This window comes from Saccopteryx leptura, chromosome 3, assembly GCF_036850995.1.
Source record: "Saccopteryx leptura isolate mSacLep1 chromosome 3, mSacLep1_pri_phased_curated, whole genome shotgun sequence".
Lineage (NCBI taxonomy): Eukaryota > Metazoa > Chordata > Mammalia > Chiroptera > Emballonuridae > Saccopteryx > Saccopteryx leptura.
Window position 1 is genome coordinate 2428496 of NC_089505.1, and position 21780 is coordinate 2450275.

Genomic DNA, 21780 nt, shown 5'->3' on the forward strand with positions numbered 1-21780 from the left:
CAAGTCTTACAGTTATATTGGAGAAATCATCAAAAACCTATCAATACTCTTAAAGATACAAACATTTGTTCACGGATGCTCTTAGGACGTGGCCAAGCATACAAGTTATGCAGACAGCAAAGAGGAAGGAACTGTACTCGGCACTGCTGGTCCGTCAGTAGCTTTAACTACAGCAACACTGTTCTCTCCTCTAAAGAAACTAAAAATAGAGCTCTACACGTCATGTGCCACATGTCAAAGGATGTGTGGATTATTTTGGGAACACAAATTCACTTAAAGCTTTAGTAGCATGAAAAAAAAACCATATCTGTCAACAAAAGATAATGCATTCTACAAAAGTGAAAACCTTTTTTTTTTTTTTTTTTTTAGAAACACAGCCCTTGATCACAGAGGAGTTAGTGACATATCAAATCAATGTCATCACCCTGAGAACAGCAATCTCCAACCTCACGATGGCCCCAGCACTCTCAGTGGGTGATCTCCCATTTGAGAGAAAACAGAAGCCATCAATGACTACCTGGATGTCTCAGCACTCTTGGCACTACACAGAAGTAGTCCGTATGTCCACAGACATCCTTCCAAAACGCCAGCCGGTCATCATGCCCCTGTGAATACAATGGCTCAATGACTCCTCCTTGCTACCAGATGAAAACCCACCCACACGGCATTGCTTACACACCTGGTCTGAGACTGGTGCCGCCTTCCTCACCCCCTCCCCCTCCTCTTCCTCCCCCTCCTTTTCCTCCTCCTCCTTCTTCTCCTCCTCTTCTTCCTCCTCCTCCTTCTTCTTCTCCTCCTCCTCTTCCCCCTCCTCCTCCCCCTCCTCCTCCCCCCTCCTTTTCCTCCTCTTCCTTCTTCTCCTCCTCCTCCCCCTCCCCTTCCCCTTCTCCCCTCCCCCTCCCCTCTTCCCCCTCCTTCTTCTTCTCCTCCTCCCCCCCTCCCCCTCCTCTTCCCCCTCCTCCTCCCCCCTTCCCCTCCTCCTCCCCCTCCCCTCCTCCTCCTCCTCCCCCTCTTTCTCCTCCTCCTCCCCCTCCCCTCCTCCTCCTCCTCCCCCTCCTTCTCCTCCCCCTCCCCCTCCTCCTCCCCCTCCCCTCCTCCTCCTCCTCCCCCTCCTTCTCCTCCCCCTCCCCCTCCTCTGCCCTCGGCCTCACTGCGCCCTGCCCACTCTGTGCTTCTCTCTCCCCTCGAGCCCCAGCCCGTCTTCTCCCCAGTGGAGAGCGCTGCCTGCATTTCATTCATTCCCACCTGTCCTTCAGGACAGCTAGGACTCCGCACTGCGAACAGTGGGCACCTGGGCTCTAGGCGTCATGTCCGGGTCTTCCCTGTACAAGCTTCCATCACAGTACTCACTACGTAGGATCGCACATCTTTCTTTTTCTGCACGCTTTCTACACCGTGAGCAAGGACCTAAGGAAGGCAGTTGCTAACTTCTTGGTCGCTTCTAAAGGAGGAGCTAACTGCTCGGACTGAGGAATGGGCGCAGGCCGGTACACAGGTGGACGTGTAGAGGAATGCTTCTACACAGGCGGTGCCACGTGAAAGGGATCGTGCAGGATGAGCAGCAGTTTCTGGAAGTACCACAGGGAGGACAGGCACTCAAAGCTGGGGGAGCAACACGAGCAAAAGAACAGAGACGTGGAAAGTCACGTGTGGAGGCGCATAGGTGCTCACACACACTCACTTCTTCCTAATTTCCCTGCGTCTGCTGGGGAGAGATGTAGCATCCTTCCCCCAAAGGTGAGTCTTGTCGGTCCAACGCCACCACAAGCTCTCCAAGGATGGCAGGACTTCTGGTGACTAACTTCTGAACGTGATCAAATATTTCTCTGTGTCTTATATGTCTCTGCGTCCCCTCCCCACAGGCAACATGCACACATACACCACCACCAGGGACCCCCCGCCTCCGGCACGGCACCACCAGGTCCAATTCCTTGGAAAGAGAGGACACCAAAACCTTTACTGTGAACTGAGTCAGCTATTCATCCAAGGAAGAATGTTTCCTATTTAGTGAAAACAAATCTGGTTGTAACCGGGTGGAAGTCCTGGACAATGAGGACACGAGTACTGGGGGAAGCAGGTGTGTTGCTCCATCCCTTTCAAGCAAGACTCTCCTGTAGGGCCAAGTAAACCGCCCCCAAGGCCAGCGGCTGCATACATCAGCCAAGTGCCGCATAAAGCTGTTCCTTCAATATCACACAACTTAAGAGAGAAACGATTCAGGTTACCACAAAGAAACATTTTTAAATGAGCTCATTAATGCAAATTAAAACGGAAACACTGAATAAGCACTGGGCCACAATTAAAGGCTGAAGAAACAGCAGGTAAGAAACAATTTTCACTGATCAAAGAGCTAACAGCTAACAGAATAAAGTATTCGACGCTGAAAACAGCTTTCATGAATATGAAGCATTTTGAAATAAGGATAAGGTTTTTTTTCTTTTTGCATTTTTCAAAGAAGCTTTGGAGGTAGAGTAGAAATGGACTTGTGTACCTTAGTACAAAGTACTTTCATTGTCTCATTTGCAAGCAACAAAGCTAGAGGTTTCACAAAAAGGTAAATAAATAAATAATAAAGCTTGCAAACTTTAAAAAAAAGAAAAAAGAAAAACCTTAGAAATAGTTCCAAAATTTGAAAGGGCATAAGATCATTACTTTAGAGCTTATGGACTCAAAAAGCTATATAAAATTATGCAAAATCTCCTTTGCAAAAATTTAGTAGAACTTCTTTGTGACACAATTCTGCCTCATCAGAAACAGAAGCTTTAGGACCTTCTCTGGTACTGAGATGTCGGGTCACCCTTCATCCAAATTATTGAAATGGTAAGGCAAGTAACAGCACACAGTATATTCAACTAGAAACATGAATTCTGACAGTTTAAAATTCACCATACGCAATAACTAACTAAATAAGTAAAGAGTAAAGCTAGGCGGCCCTCTGTGATGACAGGGCGATTTCTTCTGGTTTTTGCTTTTGTTTCTGTTTTCTCCCTCATGTATCCCTGGCATCTGGAGCAGTACTGGGCACACAGCAGGGGCTCAACTATTGCATCTGCTTTTTGAGGGGGGAAATGCATTATAAGATGAGAAGTAATAGGTATTTTCCTTCATAAATTCGTTTTACACTTTAAAATATACTGTTTTTCATCTGTCAGAAGGCAAAAAGAACATTTTCTAGAACCGGGGTGGAAACAGACAGTCTTATAAACACGGTCCTAGAGGTCAGGGCCCCTAGGGACAGCTAAACAGCCTGCACACTGCTCCAGGGCTCCAGCCCCAGGGAGGGGAGGGGCATAAGAGGAGAGACAGCCCTAGGTCATGCTCTGGGGAGGGTGTCTTCTTGCAATCCTTCAGGCTGAGGGGCTGGGCAGCTCTGCTACCTTGCAGAGATAGGAGTGTAAATCCGTATCACTTACCTTAGAACAATTTGGGAACACTTGGCAAAATTCAAAGTCTACAAAGGCTTCATCTAGAAAACATACCTAGAAATTGTAATAAGGTTTTAACTTTACATATATGCTAACATATGCAAATAAAATGATATAGACACAAACATTGCTAAAGATAGCAATTGTCTGTAAACTTACAGAAGGTTCATTTATTGAAGATTATTTGCATAATTTATGTACATCCATAAAATAAAAGACTAGGCAGGAATTACCATGGGGTAGATCTGTACATGCAGCTATTCAAGTTTTCAAAGAGAGGATAAGTTAAACAAGGTACAGAAGAGACTATGTCCTAGTTATTGTGTTACTTTAAATCAAAAGTCTTTTTAAAGAATAAGACATTGAACTTGAATTTCAGTACTGGTAATGTTGTACATATATCCACGCACTTTAATATCTCATTCTACTCAAATACCTAAATCTCATTCTGTAGCACATTTAGAATACAAATACCACTACTAAAATTCAATTTTAAACACAAAGAAATTCAATTTTAAAAAAAGGTGAAATATATGTTTAATAGAGGTGCCAACCAACTGAATAGGAGAAGATATTTGCAAACAACACCTCCAATAAGAAGGTAATATCCAAAATATATAAGGAACTCATACAGCTCAACAACAAAAAAAGACAATCCAGTTAAAAAACAGGCAGAGGCCCTGAACACTTTTAGCAAGAAGACATATAAATGACCAACAGATATATGAAAGAATAAAGTTACCACATGACCCAGAATTCCTCTTACGGGTATCTACTAGAAAATTTTGAAAACATTTATTTGCATGTTTACTGCAGCATTATTCACGGTGGCCAAGACATGGAAACAACCAAAGTGTCCCTCGACAGGGGACAGGATAAAGAAGATGTGGCATGTATTCACAATGGAATAGTACTCAACCATAAGCGTAGATGAAATACTGCCATTTGCAACAATATAAATGAATCCTGACAATACCATGCTAAGTGAAACAAGTCAGACTGAAAAATTCAAGAGCCATCTGATTTCCTTCATAGGTCAGATACAAAACTAAAAGCAACAAATGAACAATAGAAACAAACAAAAACTTGCAGACACAGACAACAGTAGGGTGGTCCCAAATGAAAAGAGGGTTCAATGAAGGAAAGAGTAAAGGCAGTCAAATAAAAAAAAATAGAGGTGCCCAAAATTACATTTTTCTATGTTGAATTTTCTTAAGGTTTTTTTCCATTCTGTTTATATCAGGGGTCCCCAAACTTTTTATACAGGGGGCCAGTTCACTGTCCCTCAGATGGTTGGAGGGCCGGACTATAAAAAAAACTATGAACAAATCCCTATGCACACTGCACATATCTTATTTTAAAGTAAAAAAAAAACAAACAAAAAAAAAAAACAGGAACAAATACAATATTTAAAATAAAGAACAAGTAAATTTAAATCAACAAACTGACCAGTATTTCAATGGGAACTATGGGCCTGCTTTTGGCTGATGAGATGGTCAGTGTACTCCTCTCACTGACCACCAATGAAAGAGGTACCCCTTCCGGAAGTGGGCAGATAAATGGCCTCAGGGAGCCGCATGTGGCCCGGGGGCTGTAGTTTGGGGACCCCTGGTTTATATGATCTTGAAGTTCTCCATACTTTTCATGAAGTCATAATTTTTCACTGCCTTCAATTGAATTGTGTTTCTGTAGCTATCTAGGCCAGGGCATTTAACATATCAATCACTATCCAAGTGAGAAATGTAAATGCTTTTGAAACACTCTCAGTGCCAAGAGGGAGATCTGGATTTTAAGAAAGTAAAAGGAAGATAACTGTATTGGTAGAGAGGTAATACTTTATTCCTTTTCTATCAAGACACCCATTTTTTTGTTTTTCCTCAAAAGTGAGCCAAGATTTAAATAACGTGGAAGAGTATTATTTGTGTTAAAGATGCTGTAGCCATGAATGAGAACAAAGACATGAAATGGGCAAGTTCTGAGTAGCACAGGACTTTAAACAAACAAACAAAAAATGTGCCTCCAGGTAGATGTAGGACACGAGTTATACAAAATAATGTACTGCACATTGTCCTCATAGTTGTTATATGTAAGGTACTTTTCTTAGGGTGGGGCATGAATTTAATTAGTTATGTTGTCACATCAGGCTAGAAACTGAAGACAGGACAGCCTCCTCGGGTTGGACAGCGGCAGGTAACAGGCGTGATTCTCCCGTTAGCTACCAGGCTTGACATTTTATCATTAATTTAATAAATGCAAGACAAGAAGAGTTCAGCAGTGCATACAAACTTAACACATTTTAAAAATCCACTTCTGATCTTTCTGGATTTAGGACATCTGACGTCAGATGCCAGGGCCGCAATCAAGTGTTCCATAAATAACGGTCATCGGGATCATCCCTGAATTAGCTCACCAAACCAACACACATTCTAGAGCTAATAAATGGCCCAAACTCCCCTGACCAATCACGGTGGGCACTGGGAAGCAATGTTTTCTAATGACGTGGGTCATCTCCACTAATTTTCAGAGCTAAACTCGAAAATAACTCTTGAATTAACATTCTGTTATAGAGGAACTTCCCTAATGTCACACTTTACTATTCCAGTGTTTCCAAACCCTCCCAAGAGTCACTTCCAAAGCTTTCTTCACAATAATGCACCTAGGTCATATTGTGCTCAATAATTTTTTTCATAATGCATCTGTTAGACACATTCATTACGCAAAAAGAAAAAAAAAAGTTTTCATCCTTGCTATTACTGACTCTTAATTATTCTTTCATGTCAGACCGCCAGCGAGAGATTGAATAGGGAAAAATCGGAGGGAACAGGAAGTCTAAATGCACCTGCAGGAATTTCTCAGGATCCCAACCCGTCCCCCCAACCAGCGCCCCCTTCCAGGAGAGGTCACTGCTCTGCCGGGGGGGGGGGTCCCCCTTAGAGTCCCACCGACGGCGGTACAGACGACCACGTCCGCGCGTGCGGAGCTGCGGGGCCGCGGGGCGCGCCTCCACCCCGGGGGCGCCCGGGCGCACGCGGGGCTCCCTCGCCCACCTATCACGGTGGGCTGCCTGTCAAACCAGGGGCGGGCGGGGGCTGGCAGCAACACACACTGAGTGTCGGTCCGCACAGCGGGCACCGGGGCGCCGGCGGCGCGGGCGCGGCCGCGCTGTCACCGTGACAGTTGGCACTGGGGGTTGGGGGTGGCACCCAGGGACCCCCGGCGTCCGAGGAACGGCGTGGCGCGGGGCGGCGCAGAGAGGCTGTACCTGACAGGCACCACGTACCGATCATGGTCACTGGGCGGGTGCAGACTGCTGGACAAGAAAGGGACCTCTGAGCACACAGGGCGCCCGCCCGCGCCTCCCACCAGCGCTGCGTTCCGAGGTTAAATCCGCCAGGACTCCCCTCCCCCACGTGCCCGGCCGTCGGACTACGCATGCGCAGACCGCGACGGCCCATGGCCTTCTGGGAGTTGTAGTTTTAGCCGCGCACTTTCCCCTCCGGGCCCGCCGCCAGCCGCCCGCCACTCTTCCTGGTTAAGGCCCAAGACGTTTACGTCACGGGGGGGTGGGGCCATTCCTCCGCAGTGTTGATGCGTCGCTTAGCAACCGGGAGGCTAACCTTTGGAAGCTCGTTGCAGAACTAGCCAAGGTCCTGCCCTCTTCCCGCCCCTCCCCTCCCCTCAACTCCCTTCACCTAGGAGCTGCCAAACATCTGGATCTACCTGGGCACTGCGAGGGGTTGCATTTCTACCCTTACGGCGCCCGGGTTCGGTTTCTCGCGACCTCCTCCTCCTCACATCCGTAAAACCCACTGATTCGTGTACTACACGTTGTGTGAGAACAAGACATTGGGAAGATGGTGGCAGAAAAAGAGACCCTGAGCTTAAGCAAGTGCCCAGACAAGATGCCGCAGAGGAGGACGCAGCTGCTGGCGCAGCAGCCGCTGCCAGTGCACCAGCCTCGCTCCAGACTCTCTGAGGGCTTCACAGTCAAAGCCATGATGAAAAACTCAGTCGTAAGTGACCTTCCTGAACTGAATGCACTCCCCTCCCCGAGTCCACAGACACCAGGTTGCAGAGGTTGGCCAGCCCCCAGCCTGGATTCTGAGCCCATGTCCTTCTGAGTGGTCTTTGCCCAAAATAGCAATCACCCAGCCAGTGGCAGAAGGTGCCCAACAGTGTGGAGGTCCAGGCTAGCTTATGAGAAAGGATCTTGAGCAAGTGGTATAGTAGGTGCACCCCTATAACCCCTATAAAGCATTTTCCTAATAACTTATGGTTTCCAGATGATCCAAGATGACTCTAAACAATTTATAAAAGAAAAAAAAACCTTTAAGATTTCTAAACTAGCCCCACTCCGCAAAAAGCCTTCTAGAAAGCAGGTGAGTTCTTAGAAATCTTAAACTCTCTCGCAAATTTGACGTGCTTATGTGTACAACTGGGAACATAAACTCATTAAATCATCTACAATAAGAAATCTCATCATTTCACCCAGGAAATGTCAGACTATCCCAGCATTGGCTCTAACTACATTTTTTTCTTACAAAATGGTATCAGCCTGTTAGAATACTGAGAGGCAACTCAATATGTCTCTTTCAAGGCACACCTTTTAAATTATAAATTTTTTAAAAATCCAAGCTTCAGTTCCAGTATCTCTGGCTATTAATACTTTTCATATATCATTTTTATTATTCATGGTAGTTAAAATAGTTTTTTATACTGTTGAGGGAAAAAAAGGAACAAATGGTTTAGCTACATACATGATACGTTATTGGGGGGTTTTTTTTGTTTTATAAAAAGCAGTCCTATCTGTTGAACAGCTTTGAATTTGGAATGCTAAACCACGTTTTACTACTGAGTAAGCACCTGTCTGGGAATGAGATATTAAATAATAAATGCAGCTTTCAAATTTGTATAATTTACTCTCTGGGAAGATCTGACTTATTGCATAGCAACTCATTATGTTAAATGAATAGTACTGCTTTCCAGTGTCACATTATTTGTTTTACATAAATGTTGCAAAACTAATAACCTGTTCCGAAACCACATTCTTAATGAACACATGAATGAAACAGATTACCTCTAGACCCCTAGGCCAGATTTCCATATTCTATACAAATGATGTTCTGGTTATTGGGATGTGTGTCGATTGGTTTACAATAGTTAAAATTATGGAAGATATACGAAAACTCCTGCTAGTTGTTACTTAGGTCCTTTTGTGTACATTTAACATGAATAGGGGTCATGGGAGCCAAGATGACTAGTTACCAGCAATACAGAATACCATATTTGTTCAAGTTAATTGTTTTTTTTCCCTCTAGTTAGTATTTATGATTATAAACAGTGACTTTTTGATGTTATATTTTTTTCACAGCAGTAATAAAATATTGGTCAGAGTCTTCCTTTTTCTAAACCTATGTTCATAATGATCTTTATATTCTCAAAGGCCTTACGCTAACGTCATAGTTCAGGAAAATCAAATATTTCAGTAATGCTAATTGTTATATTTACCAGACTCAAAAAACTGATTATGAAGCAGCCTTCTTTATAAGCAACTTATTTGAGATAAATTATCTTATTTTCATATTTTTAAGGAAAATCTCTTTGTGTGATATCTACTTTACTGTTGGGATTTTCAAAACATGATGAGTAATTGTTTCCGTTTATTTAGTGGAAATCATAATTCACAGACATGAACATTATTCAGCCATTCAACAACTTTTTTCTTTTTTTTTTAAAGCTAAGCTAATAACTTGTTAAACACAGTTCTGGGAATTTGGGATTGGCAAAACAAAGTCCATGCACTTACTATTCCAAGGAAAACCATCACCAACAGCAAAGTCGTAATTAAAAGAAAGTTATTAATACTATTTATGCAAACTAACTTCAGTGGTATAGGGAGTAAAACCTTTTCCTTTTCCTATTCAATATTTACATTTCTCTGTGTCTGTCTTCGACAGTATAGACTTTTTGGCAATATAAAACCAACCTCTTCTTTTGAGGTTTATTTTTACTCAGAAAACAATATGCCTGTCTTCAGCATCTCTTAATTACAAACCCTTGTTCTAAAAGCCAACCCCCAAACCATTTTTCTAGTATTAGGACTTGCCTTCAGTTCCCTCTTTCAAACATTTGCCAATTAAATCTGTCACCATTCCAACGTTCTTCCTCAAAAGACATACAGACCTATATATCCTGAGGAGTTATATGTCACTCCTGTTGTTTCCTTTGAAAGTGCTTTAGTAATATAAGCAAAACAACCTGGTCATGAACACATGTGATCAGATGAGCTGTACAAGCAGAAATCCTTATTTAAAGCCTTAATTTATATATGTAAATGCGAAGTTATTTACAACATAACATGTGGGTTGGGTGCAGAGCGCCTTCCTAGCAGCTGTGGCTGATGCAAGGCTGTGAGAACACTCCAGCTCCCAGAAGCCTCCTGGGCACACCCAGGAAGGGAGCTCACCCGCTATAAGGAAGTGACTTAGCGCCAACAAGGCAGCTACCTGATCTTTTCAGCCATTGGCTATGAAGGACATGCTGTAACACCCTATAGGCCAGGGGTCCCCAAACTTTTTTCACAGGGGGCCAGTTCACTGTCCCTCAGACCGTTGGAGGGCCAGACTATAAAAAAACTATGAACAAATCCCTATGCACACTGCACATATCTTATTTTAAAGTAAAAAAACAAAACAAGAACAAATACAATATTTAAAATAAAGAACAAGTAAATTTAAATCAACAAACTGACCAGTATTTCAATGGGAACTATGCTCCCCTCGCTGACCACCAATGAAAGAGGTGCCCCTTCCGGAAGTTTGGCAGGGGCCGGATAAATGGCCTTAGGAGGCCGCATGCAGCCCGCGGGCCATAGTTTGGGGACCCCTGCCCTATAGGCTGAACCCATGTATATAAGCTAGCTTACTTCCTGAAAAAGTGGAGCTGCGTCACTAAACCTGGTCCCCGGAGTAGGTCTTTGCATCTCCATCGTCGTCCTCACACCCCCTCCCCAGCAGGACTTGTCCACAATAACAAATGTAGATGTAAATGTTTTAAATCCCAGTGTCAAATGTTCTTCTTCAATAGTAAGTAGTTCTTGACTTCCTTGCAATTGTTGCTGCATTCTGTATATATGAAAACTAGCAGTGGCAGGAGTCCTGCAATCAGATAATAATGTTCAAATTCATATTCTTCTAATGTTTGCCTGAAAAGAATAATATGAAATTCAGAATGAGAAGATTTTGTTTTTCTCTTTAAACGCTTTGTTCGTGGTGTGACACAGCCTAGAATCAGAAACCAGTAGGTCAGAGTGTACTGGCTTCATCTCAGCAGAGAGTGGGTACTCGCTGTGCTAATCTACCTCATGATAAAGCCAGTTAGGATGCTGGCTCAAGGCTATGATAGAGAGGTTGACTGCAATTTAAGCTGTATATTACTATTTTCCTTTTCAATAGACTACGGATATCTCAAAGCTCAGTGGAGTGGGAAAAAAATTATTTTTTATGATCAGTTTACGTATAGAGAAACTTGTGTACTTACAATCATATTCATTCAACATGTAGTGGTGATGGTCAACATGTATAAATTGTGTATTAAGATACCGATCTGGCTGTTGTTAACAGAGGCCAAGTAATGTGTGCGTAACGGAGATGGAAGTTGCTTCTCTCCCGTAGAAAATTCCGTATCTGTACACAGTCCAGGGAGGCTGGGCCCTGCGTCCACACGGGATCGGTCCAGGGACACGGGAATCTTATATGTCCTTCCTCTGTATCCTATAGGATGACGTCCTGGGTCAAGGTGGGCTCACCCCCAGCAGGGTCAAATCGCTCCCCTCGAGAAGGAGGCAGGAGGAAGCAGAGAACTTCCTTTCAAGGGCAGGACCCAGACACGGTGCCATACTTTCACTCACGTCCCACTGGACAGAGTTTACTCACAGGCCTCTATTTTCTCTCTTTGCAAAAGCAATGAAAGACAGATAGATCCTTGCAGCAACTCTTGGCCTCCATCCTCATTCCACCAGGCAAAGGCCTAAGAAAGGTTATCCAGTCCCCAAAGTGCGTCAATCTATCTCCAACACCTATGTCACGCTGGAGGAGGAAAAGAGGGGGAGGGGCCGCCCGCCCTGCCGGAAAAGAAAGGCAGAAATGGAGAGCAAGACGAAAAGAAAGGCAGAAATGGAGAGCAAGACGAAAAGAAAGGCAGAAATGGAGAGCAAGACGAAAAGAAAGGCAGAAATGGAGAGCAAGACGCTTCCCCAGAAGGGCTGTCCCAGCAGGTGCGCGCACCCTTCTGCTCCCCTCCCATCGCCAAAACTTCCAGCTGCGAGAGAATCTGATGAACATGACCTCCGTGAGCTCCGTGTCCAGCGAAAGCCCGAGGTGCTTTGCTACTGTAACAAACCGGAGGATGATGACAGGTGTCCCCCACCGGTACTGAATGTTTCTAGTGAAGAAAAGGACAGGGACAAGTAAAATAATTGCGAATAAATGCGCACCCACAGTTACTCAGCATGGTGGACGTACTCATGGTGAAGGGACCAAGGGGCAGCCCTCGTCAGCTTTCGCCTGGGTTTTCACAGTGCCACCCACACGAGCTGCGAGCCCCCATCCACCAAGTGGCTGGTTTGTCCCCGTCGCTATCAACACTGTTCCACTCACCATGCTGGTACACTGCTCTCTTAGCACTGCTGAAAGCTTTTGGAGACCCTCAGTCCTTACAGAGAAAGGAAAAACAATTGTAGAATCTGCACAGGACCCATACAGGGCCTTCTGGGACCCAGCCCTGTTCTAGTTCATGTCACCTCCCACTATTCTCATTGGCTGCCACCCAATTAAGCTGTGACTCTTCATAGTTGTGATTTCGCTGATGTTGCTTTGTTTGGGTGTGTGCCCTGCTCCCTACATGTCTGCACCCAGCAACTCCTCGGCGGTTGGGTAGCAGACATCCCCTGTCACCGCGCTGAGCACTGTTGTAGGCGCCGGGAGCCAGCGGCCACAATTGTATCTCCGCAGCCGCCGAAATGCCAGCTGCTTCCCCTCTTCCCCTCTGTCCACCGGGACAGAACCGTGTCCTCTGTTCACTGCTTTCTACTGTGTACCAGGGTGATTTCTGCTCCTGTTTCATCCCCTCGCGGGCATTGCCCGGAAGAGTGGGCTCTGGGTGGCCCTCATTTTTGTCGTCCTAACCTGCAGGTAGCAAGTGCGCTCAGATCTTTGATGAACGGAGGAAAGCCGTTCTACGGGGTACTTCCTTCTTATCTCATTGCCTCCCTTGTTCTGTCGCTCTGATTGTCATCTCCCTCTCGCTTGGGTTTATTTTTTAACCGCCTGCCTTTACTTCAGGAGCCAGAGGACCCCTGCAGACCCAGCCCGATCATGACACTGGTCACCCCCCCACCCCCGGGCCTTCTCATCTCTCTCAGAGTAGACACTCACGTCCTGGCCCTCCCCGGAGGCCCTGATCTGACGGCAGTATCTTTTCCCCCCGTAAATCTCAGCCCTTTCTCCCTTCCTCCTTCCGTGGCAGCCACGGTAGCTTCCTTGCGGTCCCCTGAGTACCCAGCTGCCTGGCAGCCCGGGTTCCTGCTCCCTCTGCCTGAGATGCCTCTGCCCCTACCTCTTCTCATCTCCCCATCCTTCTACCTTTGTTCAAAAGCTAACTCTTCAGTGACGACTTCCCTGACGGTTCAAACTTTCAACCTCTCCGTGACCCCCTGCGTTCCCTGCCCCAGCAGCCGTACCCTCTACGCATTCTGTCCTTGTTCCTGAAGACGTCTCCCCCTTTAGGACGAATCGAGCGCATCCCTGCCGGCCTCCGCTGCGGCGTGGAGGACGCTCAGGGCGGGGAGCTCCTGGGGACCGCTGCTCTGTCTCCAGCCCTAGGGAAGTTCCTGACGCTTGGCAGGTGCTCTACCCTTTTTTTTGGGGGGGGAGGGGGTCAAACGAATTAATGAATGATGTTTTATGCTATAATTAGACAGTCATCTTGGCATTGGCAGCTTCAAGAAAATGCTAATGGGGTTATATAAACATAAAATATCGGAGCTAAATTAACTTACAAAATTGTATGCCATATTTTAATGAGCTTATTATGTAAGTTCTACACGCTCCCGTTATAAAACTTTAAAACAGTTTGGCTTAGAAAGGCTTTCTCCTAGCTAAGATTATGGGAAAAGAGTCAGCCTTTTCCCACCTGCCCTAGTCCTCTTATAATTTACTTTTTTTTTTTTACACCTTTGCTTTATCTTGATTTATTTTGGTTTAAGAAGTGAGGTAAAAAATTTTTTTCCAACTGGCCAAAGGCTTATTACATGAATCTTTAGGTATAATTTCACTAAATTATATCAATAGCTTTCTATTTGCTTTGAATAATCTACCAGTGCCATATGTATATTAATTATAGCAGCTTTATATAAACTTGAGCATATCATAGGACTAGTCATCTCCATTCTATTTGGCTTTCCAACCAATCCTATGAGGAGGCAGGCAGACTATTTTTTATCCCATGTGGCGTACAAATCTAAGACAATTTAATTTCTTATTGTTGTGGTTTTGGGACACATTAAATGGCTTAGCAAGAAATAGAACCTGTATTTCTAGATTTTTCCAACTCGGACTAGTCTTCTCTTGATATTTTTTTTAATAGACCTGGGATGATGTATAATATGCAAACAGAATACACATATTGAATATATCGTTTGAGAAATATTAAACAAGCACACTGGTTTCACCAGCACTCAGAGTATTTGTATGACTTTCCTACGTTGGGACTGTTACAAATACCGCTACTAGGAAAACTCAAGGACATTTTTGGAGAATATATGTATAAATATCCAAGGATATATACCTGGGAATTGGTGGACCTCAGGGTGTCCATATGTTTGCTTTCAGTAACTATATCAAAAGTGTTTCCAAATTGATTTTTCAAATTTAAACTCTGCCAGTTCTATACGAGAGGACCATTTGCTCTATAGTCTCACCAATCATGAGTGTTTCCTTTATTATGCATTTTAGGAATTCTAGTGGGTCTATAATGCTATCCCATTGTGGATTTATTATTTATATTTATTGTGTCTAGCGAAGTTTGATACTTTTTAATATATTTATTGGCTATTTATCTCCTTTTGTTTTTTTTTGCAGGGTCTTTTCCAGACTTTCATCCATTTTTTTCTTGGCTTGCTGTGTCTAATTTGTAGTACTTAGAATTTTTTGTATTCTATTCTAAATGATATTGGTCGTTTCTCAATTGTATGCATAGCGAGTATAGTTTCCCATTCTGTGAGTTTCCTTCTGGTTCTCTTAATGCTGATCTTTATCCCTCTCTTTTTAAAATATTAAAAAGAAAAGATGATCTTTTGTGAGGAAAAAAAGGTATCTTGGCTATTTTATTTATATACTTATGTATGCTGTGTTCCTCGGCCAGTTTTAATTGTCTCACAGTAATTTTATACGGAAAGGCAGAAGGCGTTGAAGATCACCTGGGCGATCAGGAGTAAGACAGGCAATCGTGGGACGATGCAGTAAAGAGCAGTTACAGCACAAAGCCTGTGGTGGAGAAACGAAGGGTTGCTATATATATATTTGTGGCAGAGACAGAGTCAGAGAGAGGGACGGACAGACAGGAAGGGAGAGAGATGAGAAACATCACTTCTTCATTGTGGCTCCTTAGTTGTTCATCGGTTAGTTTCTCACACGTGCCATGACATAGGGGCTACACCAAACCGAGTGACCCTTTGCTCAAGCCAGCTGGTGAGCCTTGCTCAAACCAGATGAGCCCTCGCCTCAAGCTGGGGACCTCAGGGTCCCAAACCTGGGTCCTCAGCATTCCAGCCCGATGCTCTATTCACTGTGCCCCACCGCCTGGTTAGTTAAGAGGGGTTGGTTGCTTTTGCCATTCTTGAGGATCAGTGTTTTTATTGATTGATGTTCAAATTTCTGAGTTTCTTGGCACCTGTTGTTGAAAGGTGAACATTCTGCACCTCTCATCACAAGAGAAAGCAGTCTATCAGTCCCTGTAGGGAGTTTAAGCTTTCCCTGTGTTGATTTCTCAGAGAAAAGTTGATCAGGAAGCATTTTAAATACAGCAGGTTCTCCATTAACATTGTTTCGTTCAAGTCCTTAAAGTCAACGTGGGTTCTTTGTAATGTGGATGAGAAAGCAAATGGAATCCCTCTGGGGGCCGCCCGTGGGGTTTGCATTCCCCCAGGTCTGCCTGGGTTTTCTTCCCTCTCCACTTTCTCCCCACGTCCCAGAGACGTGCATGTTGGGTGAGTGGCTGTCTCCACGGCCCGTCTGTGTGAGTGGGTGTGAGTGGGCCCGGGCTGGAGGGGCCACACTCTGTCCAGGGTGGGTCCTGCCTGGCACCTTGAGCTATGGGGACAGGCTCCAGGCCGGCCACCAGAGACCCTGAAGTGGAATAGGCAGGCTGGTCAGTGCTCCCCTTATTTTCATTCATCTTTCTTAAATGTGCACAGAGCTCATACTTATTCCAGTGTTTAATATTAGAGGTGTTTCGGGTCTCTATCTGGATGTTTGGTGATGGTTTTGTGACCAGAAATACGCTATAGGAACACAATTCTTGTTTACATCAACTAGCCCCGGAGAACACTTACCGAGAAGCTCTGGATGACATGGAGGACGTACTGTCCGTGCAACACACCAGAGCTATCATTTTCAATGTCTTGCAAGAATTCCAGTAGCAAGTGTCATAGTAGGGAACTGGCTTTTGCATGTGATGAAATGAACGTGGCACATGTGTGTGTGGGCTCCTGGAGGTCCAGTCGGAGGCCGGAATGGGGACGAACAATGCCCGCACGAGAGGGTAGACTGTGTGTGCCGCAGCCTTGCTTGTGCTCAGTTCATCCTACGGCAGGGGCGAGCTGGGTGCTGGTTCACACGGTGGCAGAGGGAACCCAAGTGGCGCTGTGAGAGCACAGACAGGGACCCGAGAGAGGGTAGGTCTGGGAGGCTCCCAGACACAATCACGTTTGCTGAAATATGCAGGCTGAGGGGGACCCAGGGCAAGAGGTGGGGATTCCGCAAAGGCTCAGGGATGGGACAGCCGGGGTGTCCTGCTCACTCGCTGGTCAGTCTTTATTGCCTGCTTTCTTCGAACAAAATAATTGTGTCATGAATTCTATGCGTTATATACACGTTTAAAATGTTTTAATTGTATATATTTCTATCAACTATAGAGGCAAAGTATATACATACTCTATGAAGCGTACATAGACATTTTGCAGCTTGCATATTTAGTTGATATTGTGTAAAATTATAATACTTTAAATGAAATTTTATGGATTCTTCCTTCCATGGCAACATTTTACATGACATTACAAACGCCTCATAAGCAGTTAGAAGGTTTATAAAGTTCTATCCATAATTTACTTAGTCATTTACCCAAATTTTCTTTCAGTTCTTTTTGCTATTTATACATAATATTGAAATGAATGCTGTCACGTAAAATTTTCTTCTGTATTTTAACATATCTTCTTGAAATACAATTTCTGAAGTAGTATGACTGGGTTAGAGATTTTAAGGATCTGAAAACTCTAAGGAAGGTTTGGTTTATACGGCCACCTGCGGTCCTGGGCTGCTGTCACCTCTCCTGGGGTCCTGGGCTGGGGGTCCCGCATTCCCCGGACCCCACCTGCCGGCCGCCCTCCTCACCGGCTGCGTGTTGAGAGGATCTGTACATCTTAGCATGTCTGAAACACACTCATGATACATATTAGAAATGGGTTGAAAACATCTAAGGCTGTGGTTTTTCTCAGGTTGCAAATGGATTCACCTGGGGACCTTAAAAATACTGAATCCTGGGTCCCACCCTCGGAGAGTCTGATACAATGGTTGTAATTGTTCTCAGCGTTGTGTGATGAGAGCCTGGTAGGGAGTCAGAGCATCTGGGGACAAAGTATTCAGGAAGATCTCAAACACTTATTTTCTTGAGGTCTAGTTGGTTTTTCCAGAAATATATTGAGAGCAATGTTCTATTCCCCACTGATTTCTGTTTCTCTTTTGTATTATAATTATACATACAGCTCGGAGATATTCAAGAGGAATTTTTAACCAGTGTCACACAATTTTAATTATTATAATGTGGTAATATGTTTAGAAACTGGTAAAGCTAATCTCTCCCATTAATTCATACCCAGAATATCGATTTTAAATTTTAACTTTTTTACCAGTTTACTCTTTCAGGTGACTTTTTAATAGTATTCAAAACTAAAATATTGCTTGATCAGGCAGTGGTGCAGTGGATAGAGCTTCTGCCTGGGACGCTGAAGACCCAGGTTCGAAACCCTGAGGTCACTGGCTTGAGCATGGGCTCATTGGCTTGAGCGTGGGATCATAGACATGACCCCATGGTCACTGGCTTGAGCCCAAAGGTTGCTGGTTTGAAGCCCAAGGTTGCTGGCTTGAGCAAGGGGTCACTCACTCTGCTGTAACCCCCTCCCCCCCGGTCAAGGCACATATGAGAAAGCAATCAATGAACAACTAAGGTGCCACAACGAAGAATTGATGCTTCTCATCTCTCTCCCTTCCTGTCTGTCTGTCCCTGTCTGTCTCTCTCACTAAAAAAACAAACAAACCCAAAACTGAAATATTCCTTTGAAATTGCAATGATCATGTAAATCACTTAGAAAAATATTCTCATATTTTCAGTTGTAACGTATTTTATCACTTCGTGTTTAGACTGTTATCTGTTTTCTTAATAACTGCTTAGATATTTTATATCCAACTTTCTAATAACGTGCTTTTAAATCTAATAATATTCCCATTGAACCATGTTTTATTCCCACATTTTGAAAAATGCAAAGATACAAATTAGTATAAAAAATAATAAAATAGGCATGTATTTCTGTCCTTTTTGACATTCTTGGAATCTCACCATCTGTAGGGGTTTGTGGTAAATGTCCTCTCATGAAAATCCCAAAAAAAGTTTTAGAATTGTGCAGGATGATTTGGGGACAGTAACCATCTTTTGTAATCTCTCTTTGCTAAAATGTGTGTGTGTGTAGTGAATTTTATCAAAACACTTTCTGCATCTATTGAGATGATCATAATGTTTTTCTCTTTCAGTCTGTTAATGTTAATACAATGTTAATTAAATGAATAGGTGGTATTGTAATGTTAAATCACCCTTACATTATTGCATACAATTTAATTATGATGTGGTTCGCTTACAAAGCAAGTATAGATTATTGGTACTTCTTTCATTTTTCAGGGAGCAAAATCCCCTCTGGTAAGCCACCAGCAGCCCTCTGTCAAGGAATTATTGCTCCAGTGGTATCTTCGTCCGCTCAGCTGCCATGCAAAATGCTCTAGACTGGCTGTCTAAAGAACACAAATTTATTGTGCACAGTTCTGGAAGCTGGAAGTCTAAGATCAAAGGGCTGGTGAAATTGGTTCTTGGGAGGACTTGCTTCCTGGCTTGCTGCTGGTCTGACTTACCCTTGTGTTCTCGCGCCCTTCCCTCCGCACGTGCTGAGAGAGTCCCTTACTCTTCTTATGAAGTTCCTCCTCCCTTCCTGAGGGCCCTATTCTCATCACCTCGCCCAACTCTGCTTCCCTCCCAAAGGTGTCCTATCCAAATACCAGAATCTTTTCGTTAGGAAAAACATTACATATGGGTACAACACTCGCATTCCACAATAAGTAATTTATTGAATTGCAATGTATTTTTATTTTGATATAGTGTTTTTAAACACCTACTTTTATTATAAAAGGCAAGAATTCTTATGTGGTTTTTAGGAAAATACCTAAAAGGGGGAAAAGAAAATAAATTTCAAATCCCTTATACGAGTTTATTACTCTTGAACTATTCTCAGAGAGCATCTCTACAGGCATGTGTATAAAACAATTAGAGTCATTTTGTGCATACATTGTTAATACATTTAGAATTTTACTCCCTGCCAATATATATTCATTGCTAACTTATTAATTATTTTATTACATTTACTTATAGTTTGTCTTGCTCCTTTGTTTCTCTCCTCATATGTTACCTTCTGTAGTTATATACTAATTCTTTGGGTTTTGACAACAGAATTCTATGTCTACATTTACATATTATATTCTCTCTTGATCTCCTTATATCTTTCTTTTTAAATACCTTTATTTTTATTTCAGATTATTATTCTTGTTATTGAAAAGGACATGCAACTACATGTTTGCTTTTTTTGTGTGTGTGACAGACAGAGAGAGGGACAGATGAGGACAGACAGACAGGAAGGGAGAGAGATGAGAAGCATCAATTCTTCGTAGCAGCTCCTTAGTTGTTCATTGATTGCTTTCTCATATGTGCCTTGACCGGGGGGCTACAGGAGAGCGGGTGACCTCTTGCTCAAGCCAGCGACCTTGGGCTCTAGCTGGTGAGCCTTGCTCAAACCAGATGAGCCCAGACTCAAGCTGACGGCCTCAGGGTTTCAAACTGGGTCTTCCACGTCCCAATTCGACACTCTATTCACTGCACCACTGGCTGGTCAGGCTACTTGTTTGCTTTATATCTTTATATGAATGTATGTACGTTATGAGGCATGATTCTCCCCATATCTGGGGCTTTGTGATTATTTTTCTATTATGATTTTTAAAAATTAATAAACTTGTTGCTTGATGGTGATATGATTTGACTTCTACAGTTTTACCTTCTTAGTGTTTGTTCAAGTTATTTGTTAGAACAGAATCATTTTCTAAAAACGTTCTATGGAAACTTGAAAACAGATTCAAGTCACAAATGGTAAGGATTAGGTCCATCCTAAGCAAATCTGAAATAAGCTGATGCATTTTGGTATTTCTTCCTATTTATTTTCTCTAACACCTATTTAATATCCATAAAACAGTATTTTGTCTAGGTCACCTAAGTATGAAGATTTAAAAATATAAAACTAACTGAAACAATCTATTATGTTTGTGGCTCTTGTGATGTTCATCAGTAAGGGGCGAAACACAAAGAAAACCGACTACATGAAAACCCAGAACACAGTGGAGGGAACTGCACCCAGATGTGTTCTCTCACTTCTCTGTAAACATCGCAGGGATCCTGCTGAGTCCTGGCTGAGGGGTTCAGAGAATGACCCAGGGACGGCACACCCACATGCTCTTACTTACTGCAGGGACCTGGCTCTCTAGTACGTGTCTATAGGATTTCTATTGCTTTATTTTCTGGAAGGCATTTATTTATATTTTCAGTGTGTATATTTCATATTTAATGCCCTTAAAAAGGTTTTTTAAAAAGAGGCCTGACCTATGTTGGCGCAGAGGGTGGAGCGTCAACCTGGAATGCTGAGGTCCCCAGTTCGAAACCCTGGGCTTGCCTGACTTCTGATGGCGCAGTGGATAAAGTGTCGACCTGGAACGCTAAGGTCGCCGGTTCAAAACCCTGGGCTTGCCCAGTCAAGGCACATATGGGAGTTGATGCTTTCTGCTCCTCCCCCCTTCTCTCTCCCTCTCTATCTCTCTCTTCTCAAACATGAATAAATAATAAAATTAAATTAAAAAAAAAAAAAAAGAAACCCTGGGCTTGCCTGGTCAAGGCACATGTGGGAGTCGATGCTTCCTGCCCCTCCCCCCTTCTCTCGCTCTCTGTCTCTCTCTCTCTCTTTCTCTCTCTCCCCTCTCTAAAATTAATACATACAAAAAAAAAATCTTTTAAAAAAGGAGGATTCAGAAAGGCCTACTGATTTTTGCTCTGCCTCCTTAGTAAGACTTGACTTTCAAACCCATCTGGCACATTGAGGAGGGGGAGGGAGGTTGTTTGGACACATATTTGATCAGAGGGTGACCATGGACTGGTGACAAGCACGCCAGGGTCTAACTGACACCAAGGTAGGGTGACCGCTGATTCTATGGGACCTAGAGAATAGGGCAAAAGATGTTTAGTTTTAGTGTTTAGGGTACAAGAAGTGAAACTTTAAAGACTGTGTAAGGTAATTCAGTTTGTCTGTGGTACAGCAGTGTTATTTTCAGGGAAAGATTGTTAACTCTTGCAGATAAGAATCATTGCCTAAACAAAAATTTAGGATAACATTATCTATGGATTGGTTTGTTTACCCAAGTTACTGTCTCTTAGGAAAAGACATCCGAATTGATCTTATAAAGAATAATTGCATTGTATAAATAAATTATATTTTAGAATTATCCCCCTGAACTTAAATTGTTAAAGTCCTTGATGGTAGCATAAGCTAGAGAAAGTAAAACTAGAAAACATATGATTATATAGTAAATGCCAAATAAAATCACAAGTACAAAGGAGATCACAGTAACTAACTACCTTCCTTTTGTGGTTTGTACCGAGAAGAGGATCCAGAGAGGAGTATATTTCACAGACTGTCCGTCCTGAGTTAAAGTCGCTATGAATA

At 43.4% G+C, this 21780-nt stretch overlaps 2 protein-coding genes across 3 annotated transcripts in view; one reads left to right on the top strand and one right to left on the bottom strand.

Annotated features, from left to right (window-relative positions):
- Nucleotides 1–6809, bottom strand: part of PRKN (parkin RBR E3 ubiquitin protein ligase) — an 893077-nt gene extending 886268 nt beyond the window's left edge. The window contains exon 1 of the mRNA XM_066372515.1: nt 6688–6809. Coding sequence (XP_066228612.1) covers nt 6688–6712 — 25 coding nt within the window. The 5' untranslated portion in view covers nt 6713–6809. The remainder of the gene's footprint in view (nt 1–6687) is intronic.
- A 283-nt stretch (nt 6810–7092) lies between these two features.
- PACRG (parkin coregulated) overlaps nt 7093–21780 on the top strand; it is a 469671-nt gene continuing 454983 nt past the window's right edge. For both annotated transcript variants that reach the window (XM_066371685.1, XM_066371686.1), the window contains exon 1: nt 7093–7438. In XM_066371685.1, the coding sequence (XP_066227782.1) occupies nt 7280–7438 (159 nt within the window). In that variant the 5' untranslated portion in view covers nt 7093–7279. The remainder of the gene's footprint in view (nt 7439–21780) is intronic.